Raw genomic sequence first — 16,150 nt, forward strand, 5'->3', positions numbered from 1 at the left:
CAGGGTCGGCGGCCTACAGATTGGCCCTCTGCGCGGGCCACACGTCGACGGGCTCGTCGAAGCGCAGGGCGGCGTTCTCCATCTTGAGGCCGAGCTGCCAGCGGCGCAGGCCGGGCCAGAAGTTGTCGAGGGGGCCGCCGGGGCCGCCGGGGCCGGGGCGCTGGGCAATGTCGAACCAGCCGAGGCGGGCGCGGCGGCTGTACTGGTCGGGCAGGAAGGAGCACCACGAGTTGGTGCCCGGGAGCTCGCCGTGGGCGCCGGGGCCGCGGGGCAGCGGCGGCATGACCACCTTGGTGTCGAGGCCGAGGTACCTGAGCCAGCCGGTGGCGAAGGGGAAGGCGGGAGCGAGGCGGAGCGGCGAGTAGGTGGCCTGGAAGAAGGGCACGGCGTCGGGCGTCGCCTCGGAGGCGTCGCCGTGGGTGTCGTGCGGGAAGACCTTGACGGTGACGCGGCCGTTGGGGCCGAAGCGCCAGTCGAAGCGCGCGAGGTGCTTGGGGATGTTCCAGTCTGCGAAGCTGTGAGCTGGGCTGAGCCGAGCCGAGCCGAGCCGGGCCGAGCCGGGCCGCAAGGCGAGCGAGCAAAAGGGACGTACTCCTCCGTCCGTTGTAGCACGAGTGCTTCTGCGACACGTAGATGCGCGAGATGCGCGGGTTGCGCCCCACCTCGGCCGGCCGGCCAGCCGAAGCCTCTCGGGACCAGTCGAAGGAGCCCGGCACAAGCAGCATCTCGTCGTACGGACCGACGGGCGAGTCGCGATAGCGCAGGATCTGGATCATACCCAGCCCGCCCACCGCCTGCCCGGACGCAGCCGCCGCAAACTTGGACCCGGCCTCCAGCGGCGAGTAGGCGTGCGCCGGCAGCGTCGACGCCGCCGACCACCACGAGAACAGGTACACGTCGCCCGTGAGCTGCCACGGCGGAGCGACGGCGGGGATCGAGTCGGCCGGCGTCGACGGCGACGAGTCGGTGCCGCCGCCGTGTCTCGGGACGCTCAGCGGACCGGCTTTCTCGACAGCCGTCGTGGTTGCCATTGCTTGCGACGTGTGTCTTTTGCCGTCTCCTGTAGTCCGCCTCGCTGCCAAACCAAGCAATGGAACAAGCTGTGCTGTTCCTCCTTGCTGATCACGCCGTCTTGCGCCCCCAAGTCGAGCGGCGACTCACAACTACTCGTAACAGCACGCCACCTGTCCAGAGGACTGCGAGCAAAACGAGTCGGAGGGGGACACACACGCAGAGGAAAGTCGGCAACGTTGGGTAGTAGCAAAGCAAATTTTGCTCCTCGAGGAGAAAAGGGGGGAAAGGGGAGGGAGGTCCGACAGAGGAAGCGAGGAAGCCGGCCCGTCCAAGTATTGGCAGCGGCATATGGAGCCCCAGAGAGGAGGAGGGAAACGTCGTCGCTCCTCGCGCCTCGCTCTGCTATAACTTCCGCTTCCCTTTATCAGCCCACCCACTGTGGACTTGTGCATCAACCGCCGAGCGGGACTCTTGGGGGAGCCGCCGACGTTTGTTGCAAACCACATGCCCGCATCAATCTTGGGACCGGTTGCTTCCCCGGGTCTGAGCCTGAGTCTGGTGCATGGCATGTGCATGAGGCCCGCCGGCTTGGCCGCGAGTCCCCGTGGCCTGGTTGAATTCCCGTATCTCGCCGCGGGGGCGAAGGGGGATTTTGGTTGTTGTGGATTTCGGGTCGTGTCGTGAGCTTTAGATGAGTAGATGAAGGCCTGGAGGGGGAGGGAATGCATGTCATTTCGGCTTTATATTTTATACGGCATCGGTTGTTATCCCGTGAGGACCCCTTGACCCCCCCGAGCCCCTTTCGAGTCTTTTCTTGACGGTCCTGCGAGGCGGTATTTGCCGGCCGAGAGAAGTCGATAATGAATGGAAAGCCCAGATAAGAAGAGGTGCGTGTTATGCGTGGAGAAAAGGGGGCGACATGGTTAATGCTTTTTCCCTTCCCACTCGCGATGCTGCGAAAATACCACTCGCCACTGACCGCTGGACTCTTCCTCTTCCTCTTACCCCCACCCCCCTCCCTCGCTGCCAAGCAGATTGATCAACTTGACATGGCTCGACGAGTGGTATCGCCCGGAACGTCGAGAGGTTGGTTGGTTGACCAGGTCGCTTGGATGCACACGCCTCCTCCCCCTCGTCGAGGGCGACAAGCCACGACGACATGAAACCTCCTTACGTGCTGGCTGCCGTGACGGCGGACGGGCGGTTGACGGCACTCCCAGGCCGCGCCTTTGCCTTTTGGGTGGCCAAACGTGGAAGATGCTTGCTTGCTTGCTTGCTTGCTTGCTCTGTGTGCTGCGTTGCGTTGCGTCGCCTCCAGACTCGTCCGTCCATGCGGTAAAACACCAACTCGCTTTGCGAGTGGTTGCCTGCAAACTTGGCAAGGGACTCGGTACTCCGTACTCCATGGGCGGAAGTACCGCCGCGAGGGAGAAAACCAACGACGACTCGTCAACAAACACTCGGTCCGTACTGTCCGCCGCCATCGCGCGCTGCCCGTCGTTGCGCACCCTTCCCTACCTACCCTCCCCCCCCCGGGCCGCATGCTTCGCATCTTGCAGATGCAATCAAGAAGAAAGGCTGCCAAGCCCGCCGAATAGGCAATTATATCCCAAGTACCAGCAAAACCCCGGGTCCACAAGAATGGCGTGACGCTTGGCCAAGCACGTCGGGCGGCACACAGAACTGTGGCAACACCAACGCCCGACTACACGGCTAATCAATACGCGCATGACTGCCGGATTCGAGACCAGCCCAGTCTGAACGTGAACGCATGACATTTCCCGCTCGCCTCTTGAGCAGGACTGTTCCTCGCCTTCCAACCCCGTCGGCAGAGAGCTTGCGGCATCCGGATGTCGGCCTGGGCCCATCGTGACCGACCGACGTCGTCATGTCACCATACGATACGCCGAGGCATCATGTCCCACCTGTCACGAACCGCGAGACGAAAAGGAACCGAGTCTGCAATCCCTGCATCTGCATCATGGGCGGCTAGAGAGGCCATGCTCGGTAAGCCACAAACGCACTTCGGGCCCTCACTCAACAACCAGCCTGCATGTATGTCCCTCGCCTCTCGCCTGTGCTTTCAAAAACCAAGCCGTCGTGCCGCTGCATGCCGCGTGTGCTGTCTTCCAAGAAACGTCAAACAGAGCCGTCTCTTGTATCGCGCCCAGAGACCGCATCAAATCACATACGTACACATGACTTGCCACTCCCTGGCAAAGTTGGTCGTGGATGGATAGCCCTCCATTTCAAGCAAGACAACTTCTGATCCCGCCTCTGCATCCGTTTGCAATTGATCCGAGACATAGTTTTGTGGAAGCCAAATCCGAGGGGGGGAGATCCCTGCTCTAACGTGAAAATTGCGTGTCTTGTAAAAGTTTCTTCTTCTTCTAGTCTCATGGGAAGTAAAAACACATGCCGCTCCTAAAATTGGAATAGTTGAGGTAGACGGCGCCCTCCCCTCAACACTGACAACCCGCCTACGGCCTACACTAGCACACTTATTCATCGGCTGGTCACCGGCCAGAGTCTCAGTCTGGTCACAGACGCACCCCATTTTGGTAATTCTGACTGTGTCCTGGGTATCTGAACATTTGAACTGGCCACTGTAATGTGGAGTCCGTCTACCTGCCTTGGATCGACCTGTGAGTCGTTGCTGGACTGTACGGCAAAGTAGAGGGCGTTTGCAAGGAATGGTTGAACCTCTCGCGGGGTCAGGCCGTCAACTTCCCCTGCGGCCACCATCTTCATAATAGCCGATGTCAAGGGTACTGTCCCGGATATCTTGGATTCTGACCCAGTCATTCGGTTCATGGCGAAAATAGCCACCGTTCCCGCTAGATTTTGCGCCAGGTGCCAGTCGTTTTCATCCTGTGGTGGTGGCCCAAAGAAGAAATGAATGACGAAGGAGCCATCCAATGCTTCGACATTGACCCCAACATTTGCAACCCATTCTGTGTAATGATTTTCCTCGAAAACGCGTTCTGCAGGAGGATCTTCTGCGTCATACTTGATATTGGGTCTGAAGCCAGGTCCTCTGTGCCCAGCAGCGGATGGCCTGTTTGTGACTGGACTCCTCCGCCCGGAGCCAGCTTTCTTGTCTATTAATCCGACCGGGCTAGATGACCCATACCATGTATTGATCTTTCTGATTAATGCCTCACGTAGGTCATCATCATATCCCGTTTTCATGATGGTGTCCGCATAGGCATATCCAAATGCGGTCGTATCTCTCGCCATGTCGGAGTCCCAAAATTTACCATCATTTGTGGCGAAGAAAGGGGTCAAGGCCGATTCAGACGACTGCATCGTCCCTTTCAAAGCAGTGTAGCTAGTTTCACCTGCAGCCATTGGGGTGATCCAAGATGACGGGTTGAGTATTTGCCATATGGTTATCAGTCGGTCAGTCATGGTATGATGCAGAAAGAAGAGAGGATCGAATGAAGACAGAGGGACGTAAGTCAGGTGGCCCTTGGACCCTCCGTACATATGAATAACGTCGTGAATGGACTCGATGGAGTCTAGTGCCGAAAGGCCCCGAGACACAGCCCAGGCTTTGTTGCTGAACGAGTTGAAGTCGTGGTAACTGGAAAATAGAATATACAATCTTTGCTGAAGTTCTGGCAGCTTGGACAGCAATGCCCTGTTTACTTCCTCGTTATTTGAAGGTGGTGATAGGAGACTGACCGTGATATTTGGGGCACGTTTTGTTTCGTTCCACTGCTTCAACTGTTCGTGAGTAAGTTGGAATATCTCAGTCGACGTGGAGGCGGTACTTGCTGGGTTCCATATCAAAGCATCTTTATCTAGCGGGTGAAACTGGTATGAGTACAAAGGGTTCCGGATGTTTTGCATGCCATTAGGACCATATTGTAGTATCACAGGACTCCAAAAAACATCCGGGAGATGAGTCTGCCCATCTGGGGCTTGGAGAGACCAGTCCCAGTATGGCGTTCTGAATGCGGAAGCTGCTCGCTGGTAAAGTCTCCTTTCTGTAGAATTCGTAAACATGAGGGCAATTGCATTAACCATCTTGTACATTTGTTGCTAGTTCAAGGTGTCAGTAAGTAGCAAAACGCTGATGACTCGCGACTCAAGCCCTACCTCGAATAGAGCCAGGTATGGTCGATGCCACATTGGAAATAATACAGAGCTATGGGTGCAATAGCCAGACTGATCGGTCCCAGACAGAGGCTCAACCCCGTTCCAGGTAGTAAACGGAACGCCATGAATGCCTGGAATCCATCCATCCATCAGCAAAAAGCGAGCCATGCAAACGGTCTTTTTACAAACACTTGCCAGCAATCTGATACCAGGACAGGGGATCGTCTTGATCAGCATACTGAAACATGCTTAGGGCGAGGATATAAAGGTCCCATGTATGCTTATTTTCTTTCAACTGGCGTATCTCTAACCGGAAAGGAGTCGTGCTATTTGCCAAGGTGGGTAGACGACCAACGACAATTGGCCCTTTGGAGTCATGTCGGCGGGTAAATTCAGATGTGTCTGCTCCAAAATCATAGGGTTGCGAAAGGACAGTTGAGGCGCAAAGGCAGAACAAAATCCACGGCAACGTTTCCCAGAAATAGTGATGTGGCATCTTGAACTTTTCAGGGTGACAAGATCGAAATGACGAGCTGCTGATGCGCTTGCTGTCGAACTGTGATTGACGGCAGATTGGGCGTGTTGATCGAATAAAGATGCCCAGACTATTTTTCGTTGAGGCCTACCCGAAGTAAACTCGGATATGTCGTCGGCAGTAAGCGTCTGGAGCGTGATGGGTGTGCCACAAAACCGTCGAATTGGAGCAGAAACGTGCTTTGCCTGAGAGAATGGCCATATTGACAAGTAGAGGGGAGAGGGCCAGAAATTCGCCTGAATTTCTGTGGTCAAATGCACGTGTCTGGGTGTGAAAGCTGGGAAGGTGAACGAACCATCAGTTGCACAGGCGGAAGGAGCAACAGGTCGTTGGTGGGCAGGAATCACGCGTCATCACATCATCACACCCTCGCTTTGCCTTAATGCCTTTCTCACGATTCGGGACATGTCCATAGTGAGTGTAGTGCATCCCTGATAAGTTGAATCTGTATCCAGCTACCTTCTTCAGTAGGGGCCTATTATGTCGTCGCGGCGTCGTTGAATACCAAGGAGTTAGGCAAGCTCCTCCCTCGACAGCACGAAGAAATGGGCAAGCAATGTGAAAACAAAAGCCAAAAGCAACGCACTCTGGGTAATCGTCATGGCCATCATGCCTTCTCCTTCTCGTACATACTCTTGACTACTACCCCAGACTTGACTTCCTCCGGCTCTGCAAACACCTTCTGAAAAACATCACCTAGCATCTGCAGAACATCGTCTCCGTTTTGAGCGATTTGGTAGTGTGTTACCAGTCGGCCCCCGGATACGGTGAGACCAGCAGCTTGGCACAACGCGATGAAGCGGCCATCGCTACACTTGGCCGAGTCAAGATCAATCCAGCACATGTTTGTGTGCACCGGATGAACGAGTTTGCCACCCATGCCACACCACAAGGCTTCAACCTTCTTCGCCATGTCGTGTGACGCCCTTAGCCAACCATCGCTGCCGTCAGCCTTTTTGCCAAATGTTTCGTCCACGGCAACTCGAGCACAAGCCGTGATGAATCCGGGTTGCCTCATGCCACCGCCAATGGACTTGCGAACGCGCCGGGAATGCGTTATAATCCCTTGGGAACCAACAAGAATGCTTCCAACTGGTGCTCCAAGGCCCTTGGAGAAACACAAGCTAACCGTGTCAAAGTGAGCACAGAATTCCACCAGCGTGCCAGAACCAGCTGCCACAGCTTCCCACAAGCGAGCGCCGTCGCAGTGCATTTTCATGCCATGTTTTCTGGCGAATTCGGAGATTCGCTTGACCTCCGACAGAGGCATGATCATGCCATTGAGTGTATTCTCTAGACTAATTACTCGTGTTGGACACGCATGAACGTCATCGCTGAGCACAACATTCTGCTTGATGTCTTCAAGGGTCAAGTAGACACCGTTCCTTGGAACCACTGTTCTCACGGTAGCACCAGTAAGCGTGGACACACTGCAAAGCCATGGCCAAGGTTAGCCCTGGACAACAATGAAACCGAAGGAGAGCATGCATGAGATGGTCACTAACCCGCCGGCTTCGTATTGAATAATATGCGAACGATGGTCACACAGAACAGAGTGTGGTGGCTGACTCAGAAGACTTCTGAGGGCAAGTTGATTGCCCATGGTTCCCGACAGCACAAACAAGCCGGCTTCCTTGCCTGATAATGCGGAAATATGAGCCTCAAGTTCCATTGTGGTCTTATCTTCTTGAAAGACGTCATCTCGTAATGTACATGAATGAACAGCAGCAAGCATAGACGGCGTGGGTGTAGTCATTACATCGCCTGAAGACTCTCAGGTTAGCAACTACCTTGTCGGAACATCAGTGACGACTATCCAAGCGCTATCGCGTCTTACTTCTCAGGTCAAGTGCGGCAGGACCCTTGGCACCAATCCACGAACTATGTTCCCCCTCGGATTCCGGCGCCGTGTTGCTGTTGCTCATTTTGAGCACTGTAGATGATATGGATCTGGTTTGCTGCGGCAGAGTCGGGGGCTGCAGAATGGTATTTTGGAGGCGGGTAGATGCCCAGTTTCTGATAACTCGAGGAAGCTGAAGACGGAACCGATGCCTCATTGCCGAGTTCATTCCTGTCTTGCTGTCCCGATGAGCAGGACGACGAGCAGAAAGCGTTTCGTCGGCCCCACGGTGTTGGGGCCCAGCAAAGACACAGCGCCGTCGGTGTTGTGGACTCCGAACAAATCTAGGCGTAGCGGAGAACCCGGCCCACGCCTCAACGATCGCATTGGCGGTTGATTAATGGGGAGAACAGAGTGGTGGCCTGTTTGCCTCTGGGAGGTTCGCATTTCCGACGTTGGATGGGCCAATAGTGGAGCCGATCCATTGGATGGTGAAGATGGGAAAGAAAAGCATCCCAGGAACACACCTAGGAAGACGTAAGACATGCGCTCTGTAATCAGATCTACGGATGACCAATATTTACTTGAGGCTGAAATGCCGAGGAAGAGAAAGTGAGGAGTCCATATGGATACTCAGGTAGTATAATCACTTGCTCCCCCAATGGGGTTGGCAGGCAAATGAGGCAAGAGCCATCGGGATCCCCTCTCGAAGCATTTTCCCGCACCCACGTCTCTGCCTTTGTGGACTTCGCAAAATTAGCAAAATCACTTCAAGCCATCCTTCGACAACTTTCCGTCTTCACTGACATGAATGGCGAGGCCTATCCATTATCATTGTCACCGCCTATTGTCAATGTCTTGCCCAGCAAACGGTGAATACCACCACCGAAGACGGCCGAGCCAGTGTCTCGGATTCGGCCGAGGCGCAACCGATTTTCTTCGACTATGACGAGGCCTGCGTTGTAGAAACCTGTTATATTCGGGTCATTCAGCTTCTATCTTTGCTACGTTCGGTAGTCGGTAGTCTCAACTTGAAAATGGCTTGCACTCTTGCTTTCTTCGCAAATTGTTACAGCCAGTCACGCCATCCATCGCCACCTTTTTGATGAATTGACCCAGGTACGAACTGCACAGAAAGACTTACGCTGGCCAGACTTAGGTGACACCATTGCATGCTCCGAAGCTCCAGCTGGATTGGCAGTACGAAAGGGGCTGCACCGCGTCAGAAGGGGGCGTCCTGAGTCAGCTTTGGTCGTCGAATAGTTTTCCCGTCTGTGACGCCCTGCATTGACGAACACAACATCACCAAGTGTTCGTTTGAATAGTCTCAAGTGCTGCGACTCTCACCAAGTCAGGCGCCAGTTAGCTGGAGGGCAAATCGACAGGGCAAGGAGAGATCAAGAGCTTCGATCCGGATGCCAATTGCCGACCGAGAAGGGAAAAAGGAAAGAAACTGTGAGCTGCTGGGATGACAGGGAACGCGCAGATGCTTCCCCGAGGACCAGCCAGCGTGCTTGCGGGCAATCTGCAATGATGAGTTGGCCAACGCATCAAAGTGGCCCGTGTGCAGCGACAACACAGCACCATGCAGCCGGTAATGAGGTGCCATTGACGAGTCGTTCCTTGTCATGCTCCCTTCCGTTGGACTATATATATGGGTGTCCTACATCTGTTCAATATTTGACACTGTTCATTTCTCCTTCTCGCCGGCCGGCGAGTTTGCCCCAAAAGTCGCTTGGTCGCCTTCGCCGCCAGTCATCCAAGGTCGCAAGTTCTCCACATAAATTCCTTGCCGCGCAATGAAGACGGCTGTTCTCCTTTACATGAACATCGATGACCAAAGGCCATCGAACTCACAGTCGACTCACAATCGTTCCGCCTTACCACTCTTTCGTACTGGCCTTAGGGTCGACCTGCAGAAAAGGCCTAGTACTGTTTCGTTAGCATTCGCACACCATCCAACAATAGCTACCATCGGATGCACGGCAATTCTTTCCTTTCATCTAAAGTTACCATACGGCTTATCTGTGCTACACATACAATGCCTGACGCGACACTTGATTCACTCCAAATCGATGAATTAAACATATGGACAATGAGAAGGTGGAAAACCAAAAATCCATATGTTGGGCAAGTATCTGTATGCCGCGTGGCCCAAGACCCAGACCCTATTCTACTCCCGCTCGGCAATGACACTTCGCTATGCCCCCAATTCAATGAAAAAGCAGGAATCAAAGAACAAGAAAACGTCAACCAAGCAGCAACCGGATTGTCAAGAATTGAATGATTCCCGGCAGCCTTTGTTCGTGAATTCGTGAGAGAGCAAGAAATTTATATCGCCAAATCGTTTTGGGAAAAACAAAAGCTGGACATCCTCGGAAGCAGCAGGTGGCATAAACGCCCTTGCTTGTCTTTCCACCGGTGCAACACAACATATGGCATTACTCGAAGAACCCGAGGCCACAATACTGTACTGCGATCTGTCATCGTCGTTAACTGTCGTCAGGGGATCATTTCAGCGCCGGATGTTCGTACGTATCATGATATGGGCAGATCATCGACTGGCCCATTTCACAAGAAACTGAACCACAGCATCGAGGTTAGTTTCTTCTTTAGCACTAATGCCATAGCAGCAGACTTCTCGGCCTTGGACCTGCTTCAAGTCCAACTCGTCAATCAGCTCATCGACGGATAGTTTTTGGGGCAAATCAGATTTGTTGCCCAGCACCAGAAGAGGGATTCCAGCCAATGTTGGACAGCTCATGAGGGAATGCAGCTCATCCTTGGCCTGCGGAATGAGATCTACGTCTGCGATGTCTACGATGAAGACAATAGCATTGACGCCGCGACAATATCTCTCCCACATGGTTCGAAACCTTGGCTGACCGCCAATATCCCAACATTTTAGAGTCACATGCCCCTGCTGCACGCGCTTCATATTAAAGCCGACGGTCGGTATTGAACTGAATAAAGCAATGCGGTCAGTGGCTGTTTGGTGTCGTCTTTGTGCGATCCAGAGCAAATTACGGCTCTCGACAGACCATGAAGAAAGAAAGGGTTTACTTGCTCGAGAGTAAATTCACCACCCTGCCGCGCACTCTGTCAGTCACGGCTTCAGAAGATTGAAAGCCCGTCAACTTACAGCAAGAACTCTCAGCAGCGATGTTTTGCCGGCATTCTGCAGACCAACGAGGGTGACTTCCATTTCCATGGCCCTAGAACGCCGTCATTAGCACCAGCGTCATCCAGCAATTTCCAGAAGGGTTTCGCAGGTCGCAAATGGGTCAAGATGACCGAATATTGCCTTACTTTATGGAAGACTGTGCGAGGTTTATAGGTGGGCTTGACTTACCAAAACGTCCGCAGAAGCCAGTCGTAAACCTTTTTGAATATTCCGGCCATTTTAACCTCTGGCTATCTTCTTGGCCGGCGTGAATGTGGTCGATGGATGTTCGCTGAGGAGGACTGTGAGAGCTCATGCGTGCCCCGCTCAGCTTGTTGGTGGCGACGACTTTTGCCAGAGCAAGAGGAGGCGCTTCGTCGGGAAAGATCAAACGTATATCTTGTCGTGGGTGACAAGACGTGAGCAAACGAAGCAGAATACAAACGGCCGATGCAGGAAGCAAAATGAGGTCGGTTGGTGGGAAGGTGGGGCTATGAACCAGTGCTCACTGCTCGGCGCAGAGCGACGTCGTCTATGACTGAGGTTGATGACTCGAATGGATGCAGGGCCAAGTTCGGCCCCGAGGCAAGGCGGCAGCTGGTTCAGCAGCGCATGGGCCGAAGACAACAGGCGTTAACGACCCCTCCCAAAGAGAAGAGTCCAAGAGAGAGCAAGGAGTCAAGTCGCGAGATCACAGCCGGCGGGGCTACGGCAAGACAATGAATTGCGTCGCGCGGACACTGACATTCGAGCGCGCTACAGAGTACGTCTGTCTGGACGACATGGAGCCAGACTGCTGCTCAATGCTGCTCAAGTGGACAAGACAAGTAGAGACTCCACCCGGGATCACTGTGAGAATGGCGGGCGCGGAGTAACTACTTAAGTACTCTGTAACTAGGTACCTGGCACTAGGTCTAAGGACCCAAAGTACCTAAGTACTTATAGGTAGCCAGGCCGCCGGGGTAGTGAAAGTGTAGTACGCCGCAGAGCCTGAATTGTGGGATTGGGGGCTGGAGCGGGGACGAGTGGTGCGGTGCTGGCAGCTCGCAGCTCCAGTGTTGGATGGCAGCGACAACACGGGGCATCTGGAGACGGCGTGGTTTGAAGCACAGTGAGTACAAGCGAACTGCACTTGGTGGCAGAGATGCGACGAAACACTTGGTCCTCTGTACTCACCTGGATGAGCAGATGATGCCGTGTGGCAGCGAACGTTGCCGCGTCCGCTACTGCGACCGGACGGTTGCCGGCTGCCGGCTTTGGCTGCCGTTCTGCTGTCTGCCTCCCCTCTGTGCATTCTGACACGAAACGAGACGACGACGACGACGACGACGACGACGACCAAGACAACAGCGAGGGCGACCTTGTCGACGACCAGGACAACGAGTTGTCGGGGCGGCGGCGGCGCAGACTTGAAGCTTGGGCAAGTGCGGCATGGGCATGTGTGCCGTGCCGGTGCGGTGCGGTGCGGTTCGAGTCTGCGGTTCAAATGTGTGGGTGTCGGTGTGGTGTGTCGGGGGAGTCACGAGACGTCGTGCCAATGGGGGTTATTGCTAGGTTCCTCTGCCACCATTTGCCATTAGCGTTTCATCCGTTCAGTGTCCGCCGAACGGGGGTGGTGGTGATGATGATCCCATGGCCCGACAAGGTTACCTGCCCCCAACTGGAAAGACGTGCTGCGCTTCCAGCCATGCCCAGCATCATATTCCTGTTGGAGCGGGCCAGGTGCTCTCTCGCCGGCATTGCAGTCTTTGGTCTCTGTCGCTTGGGCCAGCAAAGGCGTTTAAGAGCGGACAAGGGGGGGTTTCCCCGTACACGCGGCAGATGGATGATGCTGTGGCCGGACAAAGCGACACGGATGGCGGCGGGTATCGAGGTGCATTTCCATTTCCCGAAGGAGCGCAACAAGATACAAGATCAACGAGGTGCATACTACTTGTGCTCCCGAGACCAGGCCGGAAGGCTTGTTCCAGCGGCCTGCTGGACACTAGACTGCTACACTCCTACTCTCCGGCTCCCCTACCTCTTTCGCAGTCTTGCAGAGTCTTGCAGACGCCGTGAGACTCTGGGAAATGTGGCCGTGACGCGCAGCGAGATCAGCACCGTATCAGTAACACGCCGTACTCCGTACCGCCAGGACGTCAAGCATCATCCATGCGCGTCCCCCGGTCCTGGACTGGCCTCGCGCGACAGCCCCAACGAGATGACGCAACGCAATATAATCACCGAACGCGCAGACGCGACGGAATCTCCGCGGCCAGACAGATGCCTTGCGAATAGCACGTCACGTATTCTGTAGTAGCACCTTCTCACTGGCACGGTGCTCCGTCATCCGGCACCCAAGCACACCAGGACGTGCCCGAGTTGGCCGCGAGACGTGGCCCAGGCGAACTTCGAGAAGACTCGTCGACTTTGATGTTGAACAGCCACAAGAGGACCTGACCTGCGCCGAATGTTACATACTAAGAGATTCACTCCCCTCGCTATGAGTCGCGCCGCATCAAATCGCCATGCCATGACTATATCCAGAAATTACCCTGTTTTGTACAAGACAACGGACGGACCAAAATGAGCAACAACATTAGAAACTAAACAGGCCGCTCCGTCTCTTCCCCAGCGGGTAGATGACGACGGCGCTCATGAACAATCCCACCGCAATGCCAATCGCAATCTGAATCATCGACGCGGCAACATTAAACACCACCGTGTTCATCGACTCGCCCTGGCTGAACCTCACCGTGCTCGTACCATTGATAACCGTTGGCGAGTTGATGAGCTGATTAGCCGTGCTCAAACCGCTCAACAACCCTCCCGTCGATGCTAGCCCACCCGGCACTTGCACGAAGATGGCGGGGATGAGAGTGGCAGCAGCTACGCCGTGGCGCAAGCGAGAGTACAGATTGGCGAGAATGCCCACGGATAACGCACCCAGAGTGTTGGCGATTTGCGGACTGGCCACGAACTTGATGCTGCTGAAGAAGTTGACAACGTAGCCTGCGAAGGCGATGAAGACCATGACAGGCATTTGCTGCCATTTGGCCTGGTACAAGATGCTGATACACAGAATAAAGAACGGTACAAAGATGAAGGTGTAGAGGGACGGGATGGGGTTCTGACACGATGTTGCCGACGTCGCGTTGTTGTCGAAGAGGCCATACAGAGCAGCACCAACCGTTATGCCGAACCCGAGGAGGAGGGAGTAGATGATGGCATATACTATGCGAATGGACCCAGGGACGATGGCGCGAGATTGAAGCTCCAGAGCAGAACACACTCCGCGAAAATTAGCATGGGACCTCGAGCGTGGGGGGAACAAAATAAAATAAAGCCACAAGCGCGTGGCCACCGGAGATGGATCGACGTGAGGGAGCAGCGTGGTGCGGATCGAATTTGGAGCAACTTACACACTGAGTATCCCGGGAGAAGCATGACAATCCCGCTCTGTGCCAATGCCGAGAAGCAGAACAGGTTTCCCTCATTGAGGCTTCCAAACGCTCGAGCGAGAAAACTGACCAAAATCGTGGCCGTCACCTCAAATACGTTATTGTACATGTTTGACTTGGGTGCCACAACCAACTGCAACAACCCAACCAGACAGCCGAAGCAAAAGGCCAGCGGCAAGTCCATTAGCCGGGCAGAGAATGAAAACGGGGCACACATGGCGCTCGTCAGTCCGAACACGAGGACCCTTATCCATGCTCTAAACTTGTCCTTGGCTTTCAACAGCTCATCCAGTCGACGGGTGCCCTCGTCCACACATATGACGTCGTGCATCACCTCTTTGTAGATGCGGTGTACGTCTTTCAACTTGCCCAAGTCGATACCTTGGGTGATCCGAACGATTCGGACTTCAGTCGTGTGTGTTGATCTATCGTCAAACGAGACAAGCATACAGCCTGGCAGATACAAGAACTGGCCGTCGATTTCAAGCACGCGTGCCGTCATGGTGAGGTATTCCTCCAGACGGTGAGTGGGAGCACCGAACAGCATCAGTGCTCGGCACAACTTGATGATGTACCCTTGGCGGGAGAGCGTTTCCGCAATATGTACAGTAACCCGCGCCTCCTCCTTCTGCCAGAAACAGCCGAGTCGGCTACTGCTGGTTCGTCGTTTGGCGCCAGGACGCTTTTTGCCGGGGCTCTTTGGTTCCGGGACCTGTTGATTCGGATTGGCGAGGCGCGTGGAGGCTTCCACAAGGTTCGCCAAAGTGTCCTGCGAACGATCCGCCTCGTACCATTTCTTGCGCGTGCTGGGGGGTGTAGCTGTGCCCGATTCCAAGCTCGGGGGCGTGACGGCGCCTGGGGAAGGGGAGCTCAAACTCCGGGAGTGATGGACGGCGTGCACGCTGTGGTCGGCGGGCTTGTACAGCTTCAGGAGCTGCGAGAGTACACTGCCTCGATACTGCCTCGGTGGAGGAACGTTGTACACGCCGTCATAGAGTCCGCCGTTCATGTGGCTGGGTTGAACGTTTGCCGAGCTGACACTGACCTCTTTATCTACAGGAGAAGTGTTGCTTGATGCGGCCGACGCAGACCGGCGAGTGTGGGATCTGACAAGGTCGTATGCCTCTTCGTTCAACGCAAGCTGATTAGTCTCGTCCTCTGAAGTTTGACGCCGACTTTCCACGGTTGCACCATCAGACACCAAGTTCCGCAAGAGAATACCAGATTTTCCGGGAAGAAATCCTCCGTCGCTGGCCGCAGTCGTGGCAAGAGAGTCCATGGAAGCTCTGGAGCCAGGCGGAGAGTCGCGCAAAACCTTGGCAGCAATATGCTGAGCTCGGGCTTGCGCAACGGCCGCCGAAATCGCCTTTTCTGAATCAGCGTCCAAGTCGATCCCCAGCTCCTTGGCTGTTGCTACGGACCCCGACGAGTTTGCGCGCAGAATTGATGGCCTAAGCTTAGGAGAAGGCGTAGCCGCGGGCTCGGGCACTCGTGGAGGAGGTTCAAAGTTGGTGACGGGCGGTCTTGAAGTCGTTGCATTACTGTTGAATCTAACGCGGCCCTTCTCTCGCCTTGCCGCGGCGGCGGCAGCAGCAGCAGCAGCTTCGGATATGTCTGCGGAGGCAGAAGAAGGATAAGGGGGGGGCGTGGTTGCTTTGGGGGCAGTGGGAGACGGACCATCGGAAGCGGCCAATGGGTTCTTGACAATACCGTCGGTGTTGTCGGCATCCTGGGCTGGAACTCGAACTTGCTGATAAGAGTGTGTTGCCGGATCGGGCCCGTAACCGGCATCTGACCCAAGGCCGTGCTGAGCAGACTCCGACGGCGAGGCCATTGGCCCTCAAGAACCGAGTCGGCGCTTCTTCAAATTGGCGAAGAAGCAGCAGGAGATGGGAACAAAGTGTGGAGGCCGAGACAAATCTCCAGGGTTCCTGTAAATGGGTGCGAGGAGGAAGGATGGCGAGCGGGCAGAATAAGAGGAGTTGTCTCGCGGCAGTCTGGTGACGAAGCGGACGTGGCCAAACACAAGCGCCCCATGGGGCAAAGCTTTGCAT

The 16,150-nt window shown here is 55.0% G+C and overlaps 5 protein-coding genes across 5 annotated transcripts; all 5 read right to left on the reverse strand.

Moving 5' to 3' along the window:
* Nucleotides 1-13: 13 nt before the first annotated feature.
* MAM_01378 (uncharacterized protein) lies at nucleotides 14-1,031 on the reverse strand (the record flags this gene model as incomplete). The annotated part of the gene is made up of 2 exons (XM_040820177.1): nucleotides 14-507; nucleotides 593-1,031. 2 exons carry the CDS (start codon nucleotides 1,029-1,031, stop codon nucleotides 14-16), a joined length of 933 nt encoding a protein of 310 aa, XP_040681665.1.
* Nucleotides 1,032-3,519: 2,488 nt separating this feature from the next.
* MAM_01379 (tyrosinase precursor) lies at nucleotides 3,520-5,151 on the reverse strand (the record flags this gene model as incomplete). Its single annotated transcript, XM_040820178.1, has 2 exons — nucleotides 3,520-5,061; nucleotides 5,119-5,151. 2 exons carry the CDS (start codon nucleotides 5,149-5,151, stop codon nucleotides 3,520-3,522), a joined length of 1,575 nt encoding a protein of 524 aa, XP_040681666.1.
* A 1,109-nt stretch (nucleotides 5,152-6,260) lies between these two features.
* Nucleotides 6,261-7,578, reverse strand: MAM_01380 (l-allo-threonine aldolase; the record flags this gene model as incomplete). Its single annotated transcript, XM_040820179.1, has 3 exons — nucleotides 6,261-7,083; nucleotides 7,159-7,417; nucleotides 7,491-7,578. The coding sequence occupies 3 exons, from the start codon at nucleotides 7,576-7,578 to the stop codon at nucleotides 6,261-6,263; spliced, it is 1,170 nt and encodes a 389-aa protein (XP_040681667.1).
* Nucleotides 7,579-10,047: 2,469 nt separating this feature from the next.
* On the reverse strand, nucleotides 10,048-10,895 carry MAM_01381 (ADP-ribosylation factor family protein; the record flags this gene model as incomplete). Its single annotated transcript, XM_040820180.1, has 4 exons — nucleotides 10,048-10,481; nucleotides 10,535-10,592; nucleotides 10,636-10,708; nucleotides 10,846-10,895. The coding sequence occupies 4 exons, from the start codon at nucleotides 10,893-10,895 to the stop codon at nucleotides 10,048-10,050; spliced, it is 615 nt and encodes a 204-aa protein (XP_040681668.1).
* A 2,339-nt stretch (nucleotides 10,896-13,234) lies between these two features.
* MAM_01382 (DUF1212 domain membrane protein Prm10) lies at nucleotides 13,235-15,930 on the reverse strand (the record flags this gene model as incomplete). The annotated part of the gene is made up of 2 exons (XM_040820181.1): nucleotides 13,235-13,926; nucleotides 14,058-15,930. 2 exons carry the CDS (start codon nucleotides 15,928-15,930, stop codon nucleotides 13,235-13,237), a joined length of 2,565 nt encoding a protein of 854 aa, XP_040681669.1.
* Nucleotides 15,931-16,150: the final 220 nt, after the last annotated feature.

Source organism: Metarhizium album, assembly GCF_000804445.1.
Source record: "Metarhizium album ARSEF 1941 chromosome Unknown scaffold_2, whole genome shotgun sequence".
NCBI lineage: Eukaryota > Fungi > Ascomycota > Sordariomycetes > Hypocreales > Clavicipitaceae > Metarhizium > Metarhizium album.